Raw genomic sequence first — 22,336 nt, forward strand, 5'->3', positions numbered from 1 at the left:
AGGCATCATCTAAATATCAACCTACGGTTAATAAGAGGAATACGAGTAAGAATAGCGCACGTCTATTAATCAAAGAACAATACCAGAAACCCTTATCGGGATCTAGTGAAATGCACAATTTTATCCTATGAGGTTCCTAATTCCCATTAATTTATTTTAATATCTGCATCATTTTAAATACACAAAAATAAACCAGTTAACAGTATGATTTAATAGAAAGGAGACTGTCATACTTATGTCATTTCGAGTGAAGGACTAAGTAAAATGGGAAATAGTGTGTACCACCCTGATGAAATGTTTATTTTCTTCTTCCCCACATAGTGAACTCCAAAATTTTCCTCCAGTCAATCATTCATTCATTTCTGAAAATAAATCTGCAAGCAACGGTAGAGGCCAAGATTACAGCTGACACTGCCAAAGACTGAACATACTGCATACCTGCAACTTTCAAAAAGAGAAATCCAGAAGATCCTAAAGCAGAAAATTTTTAACAACACACATATGTCGTAAGTCTTGAGACATAGTGAAAAAGGACGGCAAGGGGGGATTTTACAAACAATATTAATACAAGGCAAATACATGTTGAACTGGTATTTTGTAAACACTCTAACCGTGAAATTACCAATAGTACGTCCCATTGAATCACCCATAATTATTAATTATTATATGTGATAAAACCATACAAAAATAACCTAATAATATAAAACATTTATACCTTTTGCCTGATGACTCTGACCTAGTAGACTCGCAACTGAACCACCCTTATAAATTTCTTATATTTCTGTTCACTGCAGAATTCTCGCTGTGATGAAACAGCTCACATGATCCTTTTGAGAATAAGATTTATTATGAAACATTCTAGAGATAACTTGAGCGTGCCTGCAATACACTATACCGTAAATAAAAAAAAAAATAAAAAAAAACCCCACACACACCCCCTGCACGCACGCGATAGTGAAATGAAACAAAAAACCTATGTCAAGTTAGTGAAAATTACGATAGCGGTGCAGATAACTCTCATTAAAGCTGCTAACAACCCAATTTATGATTTAACAAAACTATATATAGCCTCAAATATATATATTAATTTGTGCCAAGAACACCACCATTTTTTTAGGCTGAAAAAATAAAAATAAAAAATCACTTATTCAAGTCTCATTTAGAAGTGTTGCATACAGCAAAACATGAAGATTGGAATATAAAATGCTAGTTTGTTTTGATGTGATTAATTTTAAAATAGAAAGATAATAATAATAATAATAATAATAATCATCATCATCATCTATGCCTTGGCTACCATGTGCAGGCATTTTGACTTTACTCTTTGTCTGCCTGCATGTCACGTTCTTCATTCAATACTGACAGCCAGACGACCAAAGAAACAGGATCTCAACTGGGTTGTTGAATCACCACCAAAAATATCAATATCATACAATATGGAATGCCACAAACTTTATCAGGCCCTCTAAAAATCCTGCTACCTCAGAGGTTTGAACCCAAAATCCCAGACAACCGCCCAACGAGCTAGCTGGAAGGTACACACAAGGTGAAAACAGGAACTGATTGTGCTCAAAACTAGTGAGCAAGTTGCAAACTGCAATGCAAAAATTTTTGATACTGATGCCATTGTGCAACAAAAAAACAGCAAACTATTTAATAAGATGCATTCCTTACAACAATCTACACAAAATAGTATTCCTCTAAAGAAGGAACAATTCAAATACTGTCTGCAGAAGTACATATCCATCCATACCTTAAATTCTCAACACAGTAATAATGTAAAATAACACTATAATTTTAGTGAAATGAATAACAACATCTGTACAAACTCTGGCTGGACATATACTGTATTATCAACATAATGTGCAGTGCAATAAATGCAATCTCTAGAAAATTAAACAAATTGGAGGTAACAAAGTATAAAGAAGAACCACTCACTAAACCCACACACCCATTGTTAGTTAAACCCATATTAAGATACAATTACAATAATTACAACAAAGACAAAAACATAATCACAAAGAACAGTATTTTTCACACAAACATAAAAATGCATAATGTGTACCAAGCAACAGATAAAACTTTCACAAACATTAAATTTGTCGCAGGACAAAACTAATTCACACCCACTGACCTGACAACCCCTTCAATTAATATTTGTACAAGAACAAAAATCTTTATTAAAAGATTGGAAACTATATTTCTTGTGCTTGGGTTACAAATACATGCTCAAGTATTTACAAGACTGAGCAAGTCTCATGAGTAAAGTTAATTCACTTAAAAAGTAAACGCTATGGAAAGGTTTCTCTCAAACTGTTAAGAGCCAAGACAGTAGAGGTACACAGATCAGGAGTCTTCAGCCAATTTCCAATCAGTGCTACCATGATACTGTTTCAGAATAAGAGAACTGTTCATTTTTATTTACTCTAGGATGAAAGACAGGATTTTTACAATTTTATGAAGTTTTAAGAACAGACTGCTTTATACTGAATGTGAATCACAACAGTGATACAAAATCTCCAAGTATTAAAGAAGACTTAAAACAGTTGCCTAGGTGAGAAGTTGCAAAGCCAATCTATCCCAGAAAATAAAGCATCTTTAGCACATTAACTGCCACAATCCATTGTTATCCAATTGCCAGTAAATCTACCAACACAAGGCCGACGTATTTGAGCACCTTCAAATACCACCGGACTGAGCCAGGATCAAACCTGCCAAGTTGCGGTCATAAGGTCAGGGCCTAACCAGTCTGAGCCACTCAGCCTGGCCAGATATTTTAACATAATATGTAAATTCTTACAAGGACCAACAAGTAAGCCCTTAATTCCCATTAAAGTATTTCCCGTATTAGAACTTAACACAGTGCAGCAAGGAATCTGCGCCCACAAGCAAGCAAACCCAATTTCTCCCATACTTGTAGGTGGAACAATGATAACAGTCATATAAAAACATAGGTAATACCTCACTTTTCTCCTAGAGTAAAATGCTTAAGTGTTGTGATCTTACATGAGTTCTTATGCGAACACTACCACTTCAAAAACAGTAAACATATCCAGTACAACCTCTACTGTGTTGGATCGGATTCTTTCATTAACGACAACCAATTTCTTCAAAATACCATAGGAAAAAGCTGGTTGTCGGATGTGCATCGTGTTTCATGTAATTAATGAAAGAGCTTAAATAGATACATCATAAGAATATACAAATGAAACCAACGTTTCTATCTCAATTCGAATAATAAACTCTTCAATCTGCCTTCTATAATCTACTTATAAGCCTAGTATATTGGCAAGCAAATATTTTACAATAACTTACCCAATTTAACTGTGTGGATCATAAAATATCACTTAAAAAACTGCCATCACAATGTTTATGCAGAAAACTTGATTAATCACAGTCAGACACAAATAATCAATAATGCAGTTCTCTCTAACCTTATGGCTTCTGTGCTGAATAGTGTGAAACTAGTATTGGCTATTTTTCTTACTACATGTACTATTACAGCCATCATCATTCTACACAAATTCTTTACAATTCATAGCCACAAGTATTGAGCTGCCTTCTTTTAAAAGAATCCCATCAATTCTTCAAATTCAAAATAAAACTAATGTCATATAAAACAAGTCAAAAGGTTTTTCACTTCATCCCTATGTCCATCTTCCATCCAGTTTTAGTTACGAATAATGGCTTCAAACAGAAGATAAGGTTTTAAAAAATCAACATGGGGCATGGCATTTACAGATAAGGGAGAAAATTAGAAGTTCCTATATATACAAGTAATGGTATATTCCATTTTATTTTTGAGGCCTTTAGCTACTAAAGAATGCACCAACAACAGCCCATAGTGAACAATTGTATAATAATTATAATAACTGTACAAACCGTCCTGTTAAAAGACAATATTAATTACTAGACATGTCTTCCTCGCATAAGAGGGAAAATATAGAAAGAAAAAAATAAAGATCAGCGATTTCTGATTTTTCTCAAAGGATTATTAATTCATCACAAAATAAACAAAGTCCCACTTGCATACACATTATCATCCATCCCAACAACAGTACACACATGGCACCAGTGATAATGTTCAGGACGTAGAAATGTATCTCTACCCTTTTCCAACAATGAAACCAAAGAAATTAGCTCGGTGCATTATGGCATGGCCAGGTACAACTGCTAGTTCTGTACTTAGGAGAAAGGTGGGTTTCAATAGCCCCCTGGCCATCCTCGAAATGATTTTCCGCAGCATCTTATCTAAATTCCAGGCAAATGCCGGGATAATACCTTTCTTAAGGCCAAGACCGCTTCCTTCCCATTCCTAGCCAGTAAAATTATACCTACACCCTCACACAGCGGAATATGTAGTTCACCCCAATGGGTGTACCAGAAAAGCAACCACAGGGCTGATGAACTAAACATGTTCTTGGACACACCCTGCACTAAAAGCCATCCACTAAAAATATTTTAAAAATTCAACAATGAACACACAACTTGTGTTAATCTACAGAAAGGAATTCCTCACTTTACAAACCGTGCTGGTCATTTATGAGGGCTACCATAATGTGCTGTAAATAGCCTGAAGTCAAAACTATTATCTCCTTTGCCAATCCAAGTTTCAAGATGGAGTTTAATAAGCCAGGAACAAATAGACATGAGTCATGCAAACTAACGTCTCCTTTAATAAGCACCCAAGACAAGAAATTATTTCTACTCCCACACATCCACTTATTCTGACAGCCTTGTCTTCTTCATTAACAACATTAGAAATAAAATCTTATAATTTTATATCATCATCAAATTTGTATGAAAATTACTGAACTGAAGTTCAGAAGTCTAAATGTGTCAACTGGGATGACTTGTTTAAAAATCTGATGATTATTATTTTAAGGAACTAAACCTTCACATCCTTGCCCACTATACAGTACTTCAATTAAATTCTACTTGTAATTACTATTATTATTATATCATTTTATTAAGAAAATAATTATTATCGAGATTCCAGTCAAGAGGATGAAGTCTCGACAATGCTAAGGAATGTGCTAACTGGTGAGCGCTTCAAACACTTCTGAAGAACCAACAAATAAATGATTAAAAATACTAACTGAGATTAAATGAATGAGAAACCAGATATTTTTAAAACAAATGCAGTGCAAGTAAATAGAGTGCATTTGTTTAGATGGATGATGTCATAATCTTCATGAAAAATATAAGTTCCCTACAGTTAGACTTTTTCACACAACAGAAACCCAAAAGATATCATGACCAGAATATATTACAGTGAAACTCGGTTAAGAAGTTCCCGCATAAGAAGTGTGATATTCTTGGTCCCTTGATCGGTTGCATTAAGATATATGCATATTTATCCTGCTTAAAGTGTTCTGTTGTAAATATATTTCCCAGTTAAACAGTTCAAATTTTAGAGCCCCTTGAGATAGAAAACGTCCGCTCAAAGCAGCTCATGGTTAGAACAAAATTGTTCACGGTAAAAACTGTACATTCCAAGCCATGCCAATTATCGTACTGACATGCCGTACTGTATATGGACTCCAACATATTATGATTTGAAATAAGGTCAACAATAATTGCGAAATAAAGTACCGTATAGGCCTAATCTACCACAAAATTGAATACTCTAACCTGTTTGGTTTACATTCCCTTGATTATTTCCTTCCAGACATTCTCTTTTACGTTGTTGTTGCAATAAGGCTTATGGGTCTTGTCGTAGAGGAAATTACGTTTTGGAACTAAACTGATAAGATTGTCCATGTCCATTATTAGTTAGGTGATTAAACTATTACGAAACAAAGAAACATCCTGACTCTATGCAGGAAACAGCCGAGCAAAGAGAATGCAGCCGACTTGCCAGCTGATACATATTATGCCGCCAAACAGCCGGCCGAAAGATCCCGATCATCTACGAAGTTGAACGAATGTTGATAACCAGCTGGGTGTTGGTGAGAGGGGGCCTGATACACGCAATCAGAGGCATTGCGATACCACGTGTTGGCATAAAATTGAAAGTTATTTTTACCTTTATACGAGCTAAACATTGTATTATCGCGTCACTCGTCATTATTACATCGCATTATTAGAACGTAGCACAAGGATGAGGAGACATGAAATAAAATTCTCGCAGGGAAAGAAACTGTTTACGTTTAGATGTGCTAGTGTTGCCACTGCGCCTGCATCACTCACACGTAATACCCTAATACTTTCCCATGCACTCATTTCTGCAACTTCTAACCTGCTTTTCTTTTCTTCATTACCTTTAGCATGAAGAGGATTAAAGCAGGGAAATAAACTCAATATTGGCTTGTCCATGCGGTACTTGTGAAACAGCCAGAAACTACACCCATGGCCGTGACAACTAGCAGGAATGCAGGGGCGATATAGGCCTATGAATAGGTTCTAAAAATCTCTAAGAATAAGTTGTCCATGTCCCGTCTGCTGCCGTTAACTTGAAGATGTCGACGGGGGTGTGAAAAACTGAGGCGGTTTATGGAAGGTTGTCCGTCAGTGTGCCTCAGAACACATGGAAGGCAATGTGGGAGGTTTTTTTAAAACTTTTTTTTTTTTTTTGCGAGTTGCTTTACATCGCACCGACACACATAGGTCTTATGGCGATGATGGGACAGGAAAATGCTAGGAATGGGAAGGAAGCGGCCGTGGCCTTAAGGTACAGCCTTGTGTGAAAATGGAAAACCATCTTCAGGGCTGCCGACAGTGGGGTTCGAAACCACAATCTCCCGAATACTGGCCTCACTTAAGCGACTGCAGCTATCCAGCTCGGTGGTTTATAGTTCAAGAAAGCAGTAAAAACCTAAAAACAGTCAACCCTGGACAATTTCTTTTCCAAGTAGGAGCCTAGATTTTTGTGTTTGGAATTTTATTTTAAGTCTAATGCAGTATGGAATTTACATAATGCACGGTTACCATCTACCGTTTTAGTGTTCTTAGTATTTCTTTTATCTCTTGTGCAAGATTTTATGTAATGTGTTCCTTTCTCTTATCAAGAATTTTTATAATACAGTATGTTCAATTACAGAATTTTACTTTATCTCTAAAAATACATGTCATGATAATCTAATCCTGTATTTGTATTGTGACTTTCTTTTAGCAGCTCTTATATATCAGCCTATTTTGGTATTGTTCACAAACAAGGAAATCTGTTGGCTGTGTGTTTCACATGTATGTCAAAGTACAGAATAAGTTTTCGGGCATTACCCCTTTTAAGAAGTTTCCTGCTTAAGGATTTTTGGTCCCTTGAAAAACTTCTTAACAGAGTTTCACTGTAATTATTAAATTTAAATTACTCCATGACTTGCAAAGCCCTCAAAGAGCTTTAGGCATCTGAAGACTGCTGTTCAACCGAATAGCCAGCAAATGTGTGATCAGTATGACAACTCTCAGTCATGCTGCCTTGTCATTCATGGATAGCTTAAATACTCATACCAAATAGTTCCTCACCTGGCCCATAGGGCTGAGCAAACTCCACCTCAAAGGACAGAACTGCTGTATCACAGTTCACCTAAACTAAATAAGTCAACAAACATTATATATTGAAAATTCAAAAATATTCTTTACACGTGTAGTGGTAATAAAAAACAAAAATTCAAAATAATTCACTGATGCAGTGTGTGTTTGTTCAATACGGTTGGTATGTATCACCATAAATAATTATACAGTGTTATACAAACCTTATTTAGGTAAACAGTTATTTAATTTTAGATTTATCCATATCACACAAAAAATTATAAGATTATTCTGAACGCATGGAAGACATTCATCGCTATCACTCAGTCAAATGTTGACAAGGTTTGATTTTCCTATCGTTTGCTACTGGGGAAATAACTTACAAAGGTACAGTTCAGTTAACGTACATTACAAAAACATATCTAATTCACTAAACAAACTTAGTCTTGTAAGCCAACTTGCAGTTGTCAGAAAACAGCACCAGATGCAAATGTTATAAGAACAGATTCTGACTGTACTGTATATGCTCTAGTCTTCCACAAGTTTTTGTAGGTATATATCAAGTCAAGTACATAGAAACAATTCTACAAGTTTACAAACATACTTTCCAACTCTGATTTGAACATATTATTCCGAACAGTCTATAATTGCTCTGATTTTGTATAACAATTGGGTTATACTATGGCACCAAAACATTCCTACAATTTGGGTATTGGGAAAACAAAATGTAGAAAACACTTTTTTTTTTCTTTCTTTTTCTGAGGGAACTCCCATGAATGTAAATGCTTTCAGTGTGAATCTCTAATACAAAACCATCCAACCCTCACAGACCATTGCATAAGAAATGAGGAGGAAACAATCTAAGAAATCCTACAGAACATCTTATGATCTACTATGGTTCTTGATTTAGAACAAGGCAATGACTACAAGCCTAGTTTCGAACAGACCACTACAATATATAGTTACAGAAAAATACCTCAATGACTTTTCTTTCACAAATTCAATATTCAATCATTTAGTGACCATTAATAAAATGTGGACATAAATATCTGCTTCTGTATAAAGTATAAACTAATTTGGTAAAGGGAAACTCATCCTGTACCATCTCTTGATAAAACTGTACATAAAAGGTGATAATGGAGGTTCAGTTATGATAGTTTCAAAATTAAACTTCCCTTTAACATTCACTTCCAAAAACATGTAATATCTGGGCTGCTAGAAAAGATATGCAGACACAAAGACCTAGCAGTCAAAAGTCTGTCCTGAAGTATGATTCACTCTCTTAAATCAGTTTTCTTAACACACCTGAAAGTAACACAAAATAACTGCAAAAGCTAAGAGTATAAGTATGCAACTTAAATGGGAGGGGGGGGGGGGGGAAGGAGCAGCAATATTAGAAGCATTCATTTCCTGTGTGTGCTACCATATCCTTTCCTGGAAACCAACTACCCTCTTGAAAGTAAAGAAGGCATACTAGAACCTGTTTACAGCAACAAAAACTATTGCAAGAAAAACTTGACAGAAAAAATCATGTTTTCATAGATATCAGGAAAGTTTCTTATCTCACAGTGAAACACGAAACAAGTAAAACTAATGGGAAAACTCTATACTGTACACTATAGGAGTGTGACCACACATTAGTCCAGATACAAAAATTTAAGGAAATTATTTGTTTCAATACGGGATAAATTATGAGACAAAAATGCAAATAAAATTGTACTTCACAGAGCTGTATCATACTAGCTTTAAATCACAGCTCATTCCTAATTTTGACTTCATACCTAGTAGTACAACAGGAAGCAAGAGTTCTATATTTATCATAATTTTATTCTCTCCACTGCTCATTGACTGTGAGAATTGGATGTATTATCACCAAACTTAATACGACATTCATATAGAACTAACGTTTAAAAAAGAGTAAATTCCATTTTATGACTTTGTGGGAGATGGACTATGCTCAGAGTCAAGTGGCTTTTTCAATTCTTTACCTACAGCAGACAATTCTGGTTTTCTTTTTGCCTCTCCTAACAAGGATGAAGCAGCTTTAGGAACATCTGAAGACTGAACAACTGCGCTATTTCCATGGAATGGAGATTCCCTCTTCTTCTGACATGATTTAGAAGCCTGTATCGCACTGCCACGCCCCTTACATTCACTTTTCACAGAACTTACTAATGAGTCCTTTTTTGAAAAGCCACCAGATTTTGAATCACTCAAATCAAAATTCACCCTATTCTTGCTTCCAGAATGCTGACTACCCTCACCTTTGGAAGATCCTGCAGAATCTGTTCGCTTCAGATTTGAACAAACAGATGCCTGAGTATGAGGTGGAATTCGTCCAGAACCATATATTTCAGTACTTGGTTTCACTCTGAACCAGTTGGGATCAGGAGGACTAGGTCCCATAGAATCTGCACGCCTTCTACTAGGACCAGAACTTCCAGACAGCCGTCTTACACGTTTCTGCAATTGCTGAGCTGAGGAACGATCAGTGTTGTAGCGCTGCTTCATATCAGTGCTGTAGCTCTCGGACACACTGCGGTTGCGACGCTTGATTGCTTGCTGACGGTAACCTTCCCTCAGTTCATTTAAATCTCCAGGCTATAAGTAAAGAAGTTAATCACAATCCATAATTTTTGTGGTATTACATACATACTTAAATAAATACAAACATACATTGCATACTATAGCCGTCTGACGAGAAGTCGCATGGATGCGGGATAAGCATAGCTGCTGCGCATGCTCCTTACTCAAGTCTCAAGGCCTGACAATAAACGTAGATTCCATCCACGATGACATGTGAACTGAGGTGGTATCGTGGAGCAAAGTGGTAGTGCAATTGTGCTTTAGTTACGCATTTACTACAATTGTTAAGTACTGCACAATGAACAGCTGAATAAGAAATATGCAAGAGCTCACAATGTCTGTCATGACTAATGTTTGTAGCTAAGAGTGTAGTATCTGTTACTCGTTCTATACCTACAAGCTGCCACGACATGTCGTCAGACGCAGCTAGTATCTTCATTATAGAATGTTATGCCTCTCAGTGTTTACTCTGCAAGCTTCAGTGAATTCTGTGAATTAACTGTACACCTCCTCAAACCTCTATTTCCAACCAACTCTGGGGTCTTGTTTTAGTTCCACTCCTCTATCATTAAATATATCAAGTCTAACCATAGCCACCTAGTTCTGCCTCTACTCCTCTTACACCCGGCGGATGAGTACATTATTCTCCTGGGTAACTATCTTCTTCCATTCGCCTCACATCACCTCACTACCAATGCCCATTTATACGTATACTCAGACTCCTGACCTAGCCTTTATCTCCTTATTCCTAGTACCCTCCTTCCATTGTTCTCAGCTCTTTGTACCAGCAATTGTTCTCGATATTTTAATGTCTTGTTACTTCTAAGTTATGAGAAAGGTATCTCAAGTCCACCCAGCCTTCACCCCCAGACAGTGAAATGAAAAAATGAAAAACCTACAACCTGTTTTCCAGTCAATGACTGGGGCAGGCATGGAATGAATGAAGCCCCGATCTTGCAGCGAGGATAAGAATTATGCCGGCTGGCGAAGCCTGTCAGACTCCTTTGGGGCAATGATTAATGAATGACAGATGATTAATGAATGACAGACAGCATTGATCGTCAACGATCAACTACGAGCGATGAAGATCGACTGGTTTGTAAAAACAAATGTGTCCGTTTTTCAGTCGGAGTCGTTCGATAATGGCGGACGCAACATAGTGATCTGTTGATGTAATCGAAACATTAATTTGCTTTGTGTATGAAAACGAGGTGGTGTACAATCCTAGACTCGCTGGATATAGTAATAAGGAGACTGAATTTTGTATGGCATTCTATAGCGTCGAGAATTGGGACAAAAACTGGTAAGTAATTATTAGATTTATTACGATTATCTTATGAATTGTGTTATCTTAGATTAATTATATATATATAATATTATATACACGTACTATAATATATTATACAGAATAGATTGGTAAAAAAAGTTACACTAGAAGTAGTAATTATCATTCTTGTAACTTAATTGAAGAAATATTTGGAAAAGATAAGCAGTGCTTTCCTAACCTCCATCTCGTACCTGATGAAATGAATACCATTGTTCGCTTTAATGACAAATAAATGTAGGCCTATGCCATAAATAGGCCTACTACATGTATATTTTCTTTGTCACAATATTCTGATTCATTGTTTCAGGAAAAAGTTGTGCCAAAACATGGCAAATTCTGAGGGCTGGATATCAAACTTGGAGAGATAACATCCTCCCTCTCCTCCCACGTTCTGCTGTACAGAAAACATAAAATTTGTCTACTTCACTGCCCTCAACTTTCTGGAACTCTTCATTGCTGGAAGAAGGTACAATTCTGTAATAATTTTTAAAAGTAGGCCTACACTACAGACCAGTGTTCTAGTTGTGAAAGAGTGAGGGGAAGATTCAGTCTGTAGGCCATAAGTTCCACCCATCTGTTCATTCATTTTTCAGATGTAGCTGAGAGAAATATAATATAATCTAACCTAACAATCATCTTATTAAAATAATTATTGAAGGTAACAATTTCTTAAACAGAAGGCTTGTGTCCATTTGTTGTTCATTTTTTTCAGTTCTATAACAAACACATCTATGGAAGTGGCACCTGGTGTATGAGAGCCTTTTCACCAAGCTGAAATAGAGGAGGAAGCAGAAATAATTTGTGATGGGGGGGGTCTAACTCCTGCAGTTCAGAAATTACTGAAGGGACCGGGACTTCAACTTGCAGTCCAGTGGCTTCTGCTTCTACAAACAGCTCTGCCAGCAGTTAAAAATAAAAGAAACAGAAATTTGAAAGTGACAGTGATGTGTTAAGTAAATATCTAGAAAAGATACTGAAAAGTGAAAAGAAAATATAATCTATGTTATTTTTAGTGTCTTCATGATGACGGAAAGAATGATTGAACTAGGTCGAAGGGTTTTCAAAGTTAAAATTCAGGAACTGTTGTATACAGTGTTAGACCAAGAAAGAATCTAATAAAATTTATATTCTTGAGAAATGTTCTACTTTTTAAATTCAATCAGTTTTCGTTATACTTATCTATCAAATTTTATTGGAATCCTCATTGAGTTTTGTGTATTAGCACCAGATGGGAAAGTAACCTTAACTCCAATTATTATTAATTATTAGCATTATTACAACATCATAATTTGTATATTTGATGTGGTAGAACATGTATGGTTTACAAGGAAAGGAATATTTTGAAATACATGTAGTAGGTCCTTTCTGTGTGTATGTAGTAAGCAGTTGTACAGCACAGGTGGTCTGAAACCAGACCAGAGTATTGATAGTTCTGTCCAAGAGCTGACTTCCCTCTTACGGTATACTGTTGATCGCAACTGCAAACTCATTGCACTAGGTTTGTACAGCACAGGAGATCTGAAACCAGACCACTGTAAAGACATGAGTAGTTTTGCCCAGGAGCTGACTGCCTTCTTACAGAATACTGTTGATCGCAACTGTAAGCTCATTGCATTGGGTTTACTGCATCTATATTCAATGTTGCTTACTATACTGCCATCCTGGGAGAATACACATCCTAAATACCTATTTGAAATTATCTACCTGTTCCAGTTTTGTATTCTCAACCTGACATTCAGTTCTCTTTTAGGTGTCTTCCCTACTGCCATCACTTTAGTCTTGAAACGACTAATTTTCATGTCATATTCATTGCATCCTTTTTGAAGTTGCAAGATATTAGATTGCACAGTTTCAATAGACCAAGTCGTACGCATAGGACAAAATTCTTACTACAGTTATACCTGACAGAATCCCTCCCTGCCATCTTATACCTTTGTAACTTAGGTAGCCTTTATCTCCTCATTCCAAGTACTCTCCTGCCATTGGTACCTGTTTGCACTCTCATGTCTGTCACCGTACTTATAATTTATTAATAACATATAGGTCTACAGAGGGCATCAAGGTAGACCCATCATTTTATTTCTTGTGCTGTAGATCCATGTAAACAATGAAAAACAAAGGTGAGAAATTCATTTGTAACTATTTTGACAGGTGTTTCTACCAAAGTTTTGTAGATTTTAATCTACAAAATAAAAAAAAACTTGCATTTTGTGTGATATGATATTAAGGGGACATGATGGCAGAACATGTACACATTTATAAAAATATATTCATGTGACAGTTATATGCTTGTAATAAAAGGTTGAGTAGATTAATTACCTTGTAAGTCAATCCAAGATCTTACAAGACCCATACACCCTACTCTGTCAAACATTAATTTATATAATCAGTATTTACAAACAGTTTTGACAGGCAATGTAAGATATAGCAAAATTAAATCATTTATCACCTGAGCAACAGGCCTAAATAATATTTTACTGTAGACAGCAATAGTATTTAGTTGTCAGAAAGGCATACTCTTCACTTCTAAAAATAGAAGGCAAAGTGCTTGTTATTAGCACCTATTGTTTGCAGTGTTTGGTTCTCACTTTTGGTGAAAATGAAGGCAAAATTTTCATTTTCTTTGAACTGATTCATAAGGAAAGTATTTCAGGATGGATAGATAGGCTTGGTACTGCTCATATCAGTAAAAGAGTTACATATGAACAATACACAGAAAGGTAAAATCAACATTGAGGTAAGAGAGTCCTACCAGACCTTTGCGGAAAAAGTTGTTACTCTGTACCAAGGAGTTTACCAGCAACTTGGATGGAAGTGCAGGATTTATATTAATTGGTTTATTATTGCCAAGTGAGCAATTAGATCAGCTTGCCGGTGCAAAGTTTGGGGAGAGAGTACTTTATGCTTAGTAATGAGGGTAAAAAACAAGACCTTTTGTGTAATTTACATGTAGTTGTGACAAGTAACAGTCTATTACACTGCCAGCTTACTTATTAGAACAATATTCCAGAAGCTTTTCCTACAGTTATTAAGCTAGTTTACAGAGCACTAGCCTCACCTGGAACTCCTCAAGAAATGTACACATATGTGAATACACAGAACCCTAAAAAGAATTTACTTTGGAAGAGATGTCCATAGACAACCTTTCTTTACAGCCATTTGGTAAAATTAGCTGCCTTTGAAGCTGCTGTAGTATTCAATGATATAAATTAAGACAGGATTGTCATTCTTGCAAAGTTTGGATATGGACCTGGATTCTCTGCACAAAACACAGTAGGGCCTACAGAAATTCAGCAGCATGCTTGTCATAAAAGCAATATAATACTATTCTGAACATGGCACAATAACAAAGAAGAGGAGAGGCAACAAGAGATTTGCAGATGATCATGAGGGAGAGAAACAGTGTAAGGAACTCCATTGCTTTTCTCATTTTCATAATATTCAGAGCATATGTGGATTTTTCTTTCTTTCAAAATTATTTACAGGATTGTAATGAAACTTGACACACTATTTCTACATTAGGTAATGTAAATTTTAACTGGAAGCATTTCTTGATATGTTTATTATTTTGGTAGGTGGGATCTCACCAAGTGGTATGAAAAAAAAAAAAAAAAAAAGTTGTTAACCTCCATCTAATAAACACCTCAAAATATCATTTGAAAAGATAGTAATTATGCCCCAAGATCCAGCATCATTAAAACAAATAAGCATAAATGGTATTAGTCGTATATTTGAAGTACAATGAACAACTGTTGTGAGGCTTTTGTTGGAATTTTCACCCTGTCAAGAATTCTGGCTGTAGTGCTCTATGAATGGCATCACATATAATAGGAACAAATCCACTGATGTATTGTGAGCCATCCTAAATCTGTATGAGTCACGAATGTCCAGAAACCTGTAGGCCTATGTAAATATATTTCCACTGTTGATTGCAGCACCTTCAAATTATGAATTCAAATTGGTCTACATAACAGTTTTCAGTCCTTCTTATCAATACTTTATTAGAATCCTGTAGAATTCAAAGAAATGTACCTGCCACTAATCTTTTATTAGATATATTTTGCCACGGACATACAGTAGTTGTTACAAGTGATGAAAATCATTTTTATCTGTATTGAAAATTTCGTTAAGTATATAGGAAAATATTTAAAATTTTATTTGTATTTTTTTATTGTATTGAATAGGTGGAAATAAAATTTTAAATATTTTCCTATATACTTATACAGTAGTTGTTTCGGAGGTGAACATCGCTCCTGACTTTAAACATAAAAAAATCGTTGTGAATATTAAATTTAACGATAGTGTCAGCCTTTCCTCAGAACTTATACTTTTCCTGTAATTTGTTTGCATGATGTTTATTAGCGACTTCATTTTTTCCTCTAATTCCTTATACCGAAATTATTCATGGGCATTCGGTACTAGTTCCTGAACTTTTCTTCGTCATTCCACAACGAAGGCACACTTTGGTGGAATTCTCCATAGCTCTTTACCTTGTCCACTGCGATCGTCTGGTTCTTTCCTTTCTCCTAATATTTTCGTAGGTTAGAATCATATTTCCACCCGAATTATTGCTTTCACAACACATTCTTTTTCTCTCGTGAATATGAATACGTCTGTAGCCTGTACGGTACTGGGCGGGAGTATCAGCTGTTTCCGTGCAGTCGATCCCTCTCGATCGATGAGCAGTGTGACAAGGTAAATGAATTTAGTCGTTAGTACTCGATGCCGGTTGGTCGCTCTTGATCGTTCGATACTCTGTGTGACAGCGGGCTAACCCTACTGCCAAGGATTAAAATTACAAATCTTTGACAAAAATAAGGATTTTAACAATCATAGGAAACTTACCTGCACAACACGGAAATCCTCTACACTCTTAAATTTTGACAAATACTCCTTCAGTTTTGGTTCTACGTGGAGTTTCTCACTGTGTTTGTAGTACTTCAAAAAGGCCCAAAATTTTTCCAGACCATACAATTGACCTGAAATAATAAATATATGACTCAAAACAAATCGAAAAGAATTCACCACAGGAATATAATACATCTGTTATGCAGGAAGAGCACCGTACGATTAATATAATATATATACCGCTACGAGTGAGGCATAGACTGGGAGGGGAACACAAAAGTGTATGAATATTATACAAAGATACAGTCCACTCTCGATAATTTGAAACTCAAGGGACCAGAGAAAAAGTTCGATTTACCGAGAATTCAAAATAATAGGAGCTCAAATAACCAAGAGGGAGGGAGGGAAAAATTCAAATAAACAAGAGTTTCACTTATACTTAATCATTTCTTTAACAATATTTGTACAATTAAGAAATGTTCATTTTGAAAAAAAGTCTAATTTTCTATTGAGTGAGCGATTTCCATCTATCACTGTCAAATGAATTTTCGATAGTGGCGAGAGCTGAGAAGAAATCGTCACTTGTGTCCGTTCTGAGGGCGCGGGAGCGTAGGGTAGTAAGAGATCTCCTTGCCTCGCTCAATGTGACTGGAATTGGCGGTTGTTCTTCGTTTTCTTCCTCGTCCTCATCCAAAGAGGCTAAATCCAACAGTTCAGCATCGGTTAGGGCACCGTAGACACCGATATCGTAAGAGAGGTAACTTAAAGAGTTCAATACGGATAAGAAATGAAATTTTTAAATTTAAATGACACCGATGTCATCGTCAACTAGAACGTAATCCTCAAACGTTAACTTTCCGCAGTTAGGTAGAGGTCTCCATCCTGGGTCAAAATTCGTAAATTTTGGCAGCTCAAATGATGGTAGGGTTGGCATTTTTCCAGACTTTATCAATCACGATTATAGCGGTCAAAACTGTTGTGTTCGCCTTCTCACCATTTGCATGCTATCCAGCACAAGAGAAACAATTTCTCTGCGGTAGAGGGGTTATAAATTTTGAATAATGCCTTGGTCTAATGGTTGCAATCTTGATGTCGTACTGGGTGGGAAAAAAATCAATTTCGCGTGGTCTAATGGTGGTGGGTTATTATGCACGATGAGTGGTCCCCAAAAGAAGTAAGATTTTGCATTTTTAGTTTTTCATGTCACGGTCAGCCATTCGTTAAACAACTCTGTCATTACCCATGCCTTTTTATGTGACCGATAAGTTGTGGGCAGCGATTTTCCTTTGAGGAAGCGTGGTTTCGCAGATTTCCCTATAATGAGTGGTTTCATCTTTTGAGATCTGTCCATGTTACGTGATAGGACAGTTATTCTTTCCTTGCTCAGTTTCCCTCCATAACACTTCTCGTCTTTGAACTTCAGGGTGCGATCAGGAAGACATTTATAGAAAAGCCCAGTTTCGTCTGTGTTGATAATGTTCTCTGGGTCATAGCCATTCAAAAGTTCATTTAGTTCGTCAATCCATTCGGAAAAAAAAATAGAATTATCAACGCCAGTGCTCTCTCCGCAAATCTTTTTTAAATGTGATGGCGTGTCGGTTTTTGAAATTTGAAAGCCACCCCTCACTTGCTGCAAATCCTTTAATCCCGAGAGATTGCGCAAAAGACGTGGCCTTTTCCTTCAACATGAAACCGCCCAGGGGAACGTTTTGTCCTCTACACTGACGAATCCACTTAAGCAAGCACTCTTCAAGACGGGGAAATTCACCCTGACATGACCTTTTTCTACTGGCACTTAAGGCACTTTCAGTGAAGCAATCTTTATTTTTCAAAATCAACAATATCGATGGTAAAATACCAAACTGTTTGGCAACATGTATTTTTAATTGTCCATCCTCCACAGCTTTAATCACATGCTTTTTTTTTTTCACTTATGGAAAGACACTTGTTCCTTCCTGAACTCATTTTGATACTTAAAAATTACACAAATCAAACTAACATACTGTAACACACTTTAACATTTGAAAGAAGACTCAAGATTGCAAACTCACTCATACATCTCATTATTAATGTAAACAAACGACAGGTCTGTGCACGATAACAATACATACTGTAATCACCGACTTCAAATTATAGAGAGTAGAGAAGCCCGACTTCAAATTATAGAATGCCGGCGTGAAAGATGCCATTCCTACAACTTCAAATTACTGAGGGGACCAAATAACATTGATTTTTTTCAATTTTTCGAGTATTTCTCAAGGGACAAGGAATAAAACGTCACATTATCAAGAGATTCAAATTAGCGAGTGTCAAATTATCAAGAGCTGACTGTATACCTTCTATTCTTACAATTAAGGCAACAAATGATTTTCAGGTCTCCATTATTACCCCTTCCCTCACTTTGATGGATCAATCCCTCCATGTGTTCAGAAGTTGTTAGGCAACATAATCCACCAAAGAGAGCTAGATTTGGTATACAAATCTACAGATATTGGTTCCTGCTGGATATTCAAGGTTTATGCTGGGAAGGAAAGTGATGTAGAGATGTCTGGAACTAAGGCCTAATTTCTTGAAAGTGAGAAAGTAGTAATGGAAACGTGCAGAGTACTTCAAAATAGTTGGAGAATTCTGTACATGAGACAACTTCCCGTTGAAACAAAAATTTGCGACATGATACTTTTTTCTAAACTTGTTTTAAATGTTAATTAACTACCGTTTTCACGTAATCTCAGTCCAAAGTTAACTTACTAAATGAAAGCGTTCCTTCAGCGATGTGTAGAAACGTGATAAATTGGCGCAGCCTCTAGAAATCACGTTTCCGGCAAGCAGCAGTCACTATCATGCTAGACGCTGTTGGTTAGTAATGTACATTGAACTGTAGGTAGTGCTGGAATGACGACTGTACGGGAGCAAAGTGCGGTTTCTGGTGAGACTAACTGTGCCTACAGGTATGACTAATGCACGCGTGAATGCAGCGAGACACATGTAACTTTACAAAATATGAACATTTAGGAGGAAGGTCTCTTGCAAATTTCATGTGATTTACGGTAAAACAATATATTTCAGAAGATTGACAGCAATTAGAAACTGAAAATGCATTCCAGAACAAATTACGGAATAAGTAGAAAGTCGTGCCTTCCATGGCTTACGCTGCCTGAACCGTCATCGATAGACCACAAGTGCAAGTGTACGAAATGTAGAGCTGTTCATGCTCTACAAAAAAGTACGCAAGGGCATAAATAAATAAATAAATAAATAAATAAATAAATAAATAAATAAATAAATAAATAAATAAATATTTTTCCCAAATTATAAATCCAAATAAAGTGTTTAGCCTCCTCCAGGAGTTATTAAGGATTAAAATCACCTTTAAAGTACATGATTTGCATGAATGGTTCAGGAGTTAGGACAGTTTTAGTCGGAGTGGGTCGCTAGTTCACCTGAAAATATCCATTTACAAATTGATTAATTTCATATCGCACATCAAGCCTGCGAGATTTCTACCACCTTATTTTACAACATCCATAATAATGGCAATCAATAATAAGAATACCTATAGTAATGTTAATAATAAGTTTTAAAATGTATAAATAATCCCATAATGAAATGAAACATCTTTTGACCAGTCATTATCTGAAAAAGGAGAATCTTCACTAGCCTGTGATAACAGTTGTAGTGCGAGTTACGGCGGACTACGTTCATTATGGCTGCTAAACGTAAGAAGTCGATTCTTCAACAAAAGATCGATGCCATTAGTGGCGTTGAATTGGATAGCAAATAGACGGAAACATACTTGATCAAAAAGCTCGAGAAGTCTCACTTAAGCTGGGTTTGGTCGATTCCCATGCTACTAATGGCTGGTTTAATTGTTTTTAAAAACGACACAATCTTTCGTTCCAAAATGTGCACGGCGAGAGTACAGAAGTTAATGACGATACAGTTGTGTGCTGGAAAAAGAATACGTTGCCTCGACTTCTTGAAGGATATGATGCTAAGGATATTTTTAACGTCGATGACACGGGAGGGTTTTACAATTTGCTCCCATCCAAGACATAAGCTGCTCGTGGAGAAAAATGCCGCAGAAGCAAAAAAGTAAAGAAAGACTGGCAGCGTTGTTGTATGTTAACAGCAGCAGGAGTGATAACTTACCCCTAATGAAATTAAATGGCATATGGCTTTTAGTACCGGGAGTGTCCGAGGACATGTTCGGCTTGCCAGGTGCAGCTCTTTTGATTTGATGCCCACAAGCGACCTGCGCGTCATGATGAGGATGAAATAATGAAGACAACGCACACACACCCAGCCCCCGTGCCAGGGAAATTAACCAATGATGGTTAAAATTCCTGATCCTGCCTGGAATTGAACCTGAGATCCCTGTGACCAAAGGTCAGCACGCTAACCATTTACCCATGGAGCCGGATGCCCCCACTAGTAACTAGAAAATTTCAGAATCCAAGATGTTTCAAGAACACCCGTACACACCCGTATAAATCCGTGTAAAATGATTTTAACAAAAATGCATGGATGACATCGGAGATATTTCCAAAATGTTGATGACATTTGGATACTAAGATGGGATCGGCAGGAAGGAAGATAGTGCTGATGATAGACACATCCAGCTCATCCTTCAGATACTTTTTTCTGCGGAATACCAAAGCGGTTTTTCTTTGATCCTAACTGCACCAGTCACCTGCAGCCTTTGGATCTTGGCATTATTCATTCTATGAAAGTGAAGTACAGGAAGGCCTTAGTTCAAACAACTATTTCTTTCCTCAAAAGAAAATAGGAAATGAAATTGAATATATTCCAAGCCATACATATGTTTGTAGGAGCAAGGCAACTAGTCACAACGGACACTATTCAAAACTGCTTTGGCCATGCAGGTTTTGGTGCCATTTCAGAAAATTTTAATGAAGAAGCTGCTACTGATAATATTGGGAAAGATTGGAGGGATGTATCAAAGGACTCGAGTGCCACAACATTTAAAGAATTTGTTACTTGTGATGATATACTAACCTCAGCACCACAAATGAATGTTGGGGGCCTTTGTGAAGATTCAAAAAGACAAAGTACTGAAGAGGAAGAAGAAGAGGATCCAGCAGTACCAACTTTTTGGCCAGCAGTGGAGGAACAGGATACTGTCTGCTGGTACTTCTCCTTCAATGTTGATGAAGACCTCATCAACAGTATCAACCAAATTGAGAGAAAACTTCTTTCCGTCATACATCTGGGCAAGAGGAAACAAACTACTGTACTGGACTACTTCAGAAGATTTATATGCTTACTAGCTGATATACCCATGCTTCGCTATGGAATTCTACATTCTATACAGAATTCTGGGTTAGGTAGTGTACATGTTGTCAGCAAGATTGTATTAAATTGCATAGCTCTTAACGTTACCCTAGAAACGTCTTTTCTCAAATGAAGACTGGGTTAGAGAATTTTCATTGTAATGGTAGGCCCCCTCACTCACTCTCCACCTGCCTTTTTACATCCTCTGAAAGACCGTCTAAGTAGTTTTCCCAACTGAAATGAATGCAGGCCGTTAAAATGACGTCAGTAGGAATGGCGCGATTAAAAGCAATGCTTTCATATGAAATACAGTAGAAGTCCGTTATAGCGAGAATTCATAACAGCGAAAAATTTACTCGCTATATTGGATTGTCGTTATATCCGATTTTTGTATAAAAGCCGGAAAAACCCCCATACACATTAAAAATAGGTATGAAACAGCAATCAGTCTGTTCAAAACTTGCGTTTCGGCAGATGATATCCACACTACGGCTTCCTTTTTTTGTTATTTTTCGAAATCCGATACTACGTGAAAGTGTACGTTTAATTTCATTCTGAAAAAATATAGTACCGTATTTCTCCGAATCCAAGACGAACCCCCACTTATTCCTTAAAAAATTTAAATCAGGCTAAAAAAGTACTTTGTAAAATCATATGAATGCCTTTGTTGTACAGTAGGCCTACACATTTTTAGGCTATTTTTAAACGCCGAATATTGGCTTTTGTCATGTATATTTTTTTGCTGCTGCACAAGTATTCTTTATTTCCGCGGGTTTAACAACCATTAACTTAAAATTGGCATCATAATGCCGA

At 36.5% G+C, this 22,336-nt stretch overlaps 1 protein-coding gene across 3 annotated transcripts in view; it reads right to left on the minus strand.

Annotated features, from left to right (window-relative positions):
* Positions 1-1,024: 1,024 nt before the first annotated feature.
* larp (La related protein) overlaps positions 1,025-22,336 on the minus strand; it is a 414,361-nt gene continuing 393,049 nt past the window's right edge. For all 3 annotated transcript variants that reach the window (XM_067143616.2, XM_067143618.2, XM_067143617.2), the window contains exons 18-19: positions 16,229-16,362; positions 1,025-10,071 (exon numbers count right to left, since the gene is read on the minus strand). In XM_067143616.2, the coding sequence (XP_066999717.2) occupies positions 9,400-10,071; positions 16,229-16,362 (806 nt within the window). In that variant the 3' untranslated portion in view covers positions 1,025-9,399. The remainder of the gene's footprint in view (positions 10,072-16,228; positions 16,363-22,336) is intronic.

Source organism: Anabrus simplex, chromosome 3, assembly GCF_040414725.1.
Source record: "Anabrus simplex isolate iqAnaSimp1 chromosome 3, ASM4041472v1, whole genome shotgun sequence".
NCBI classification, from domain to species: Eukaryota; Metazoa; Arthropoda; class Insecta; order Orthoptera; family Tettigoniidae; genus Anabrus; species Anabrus simplex.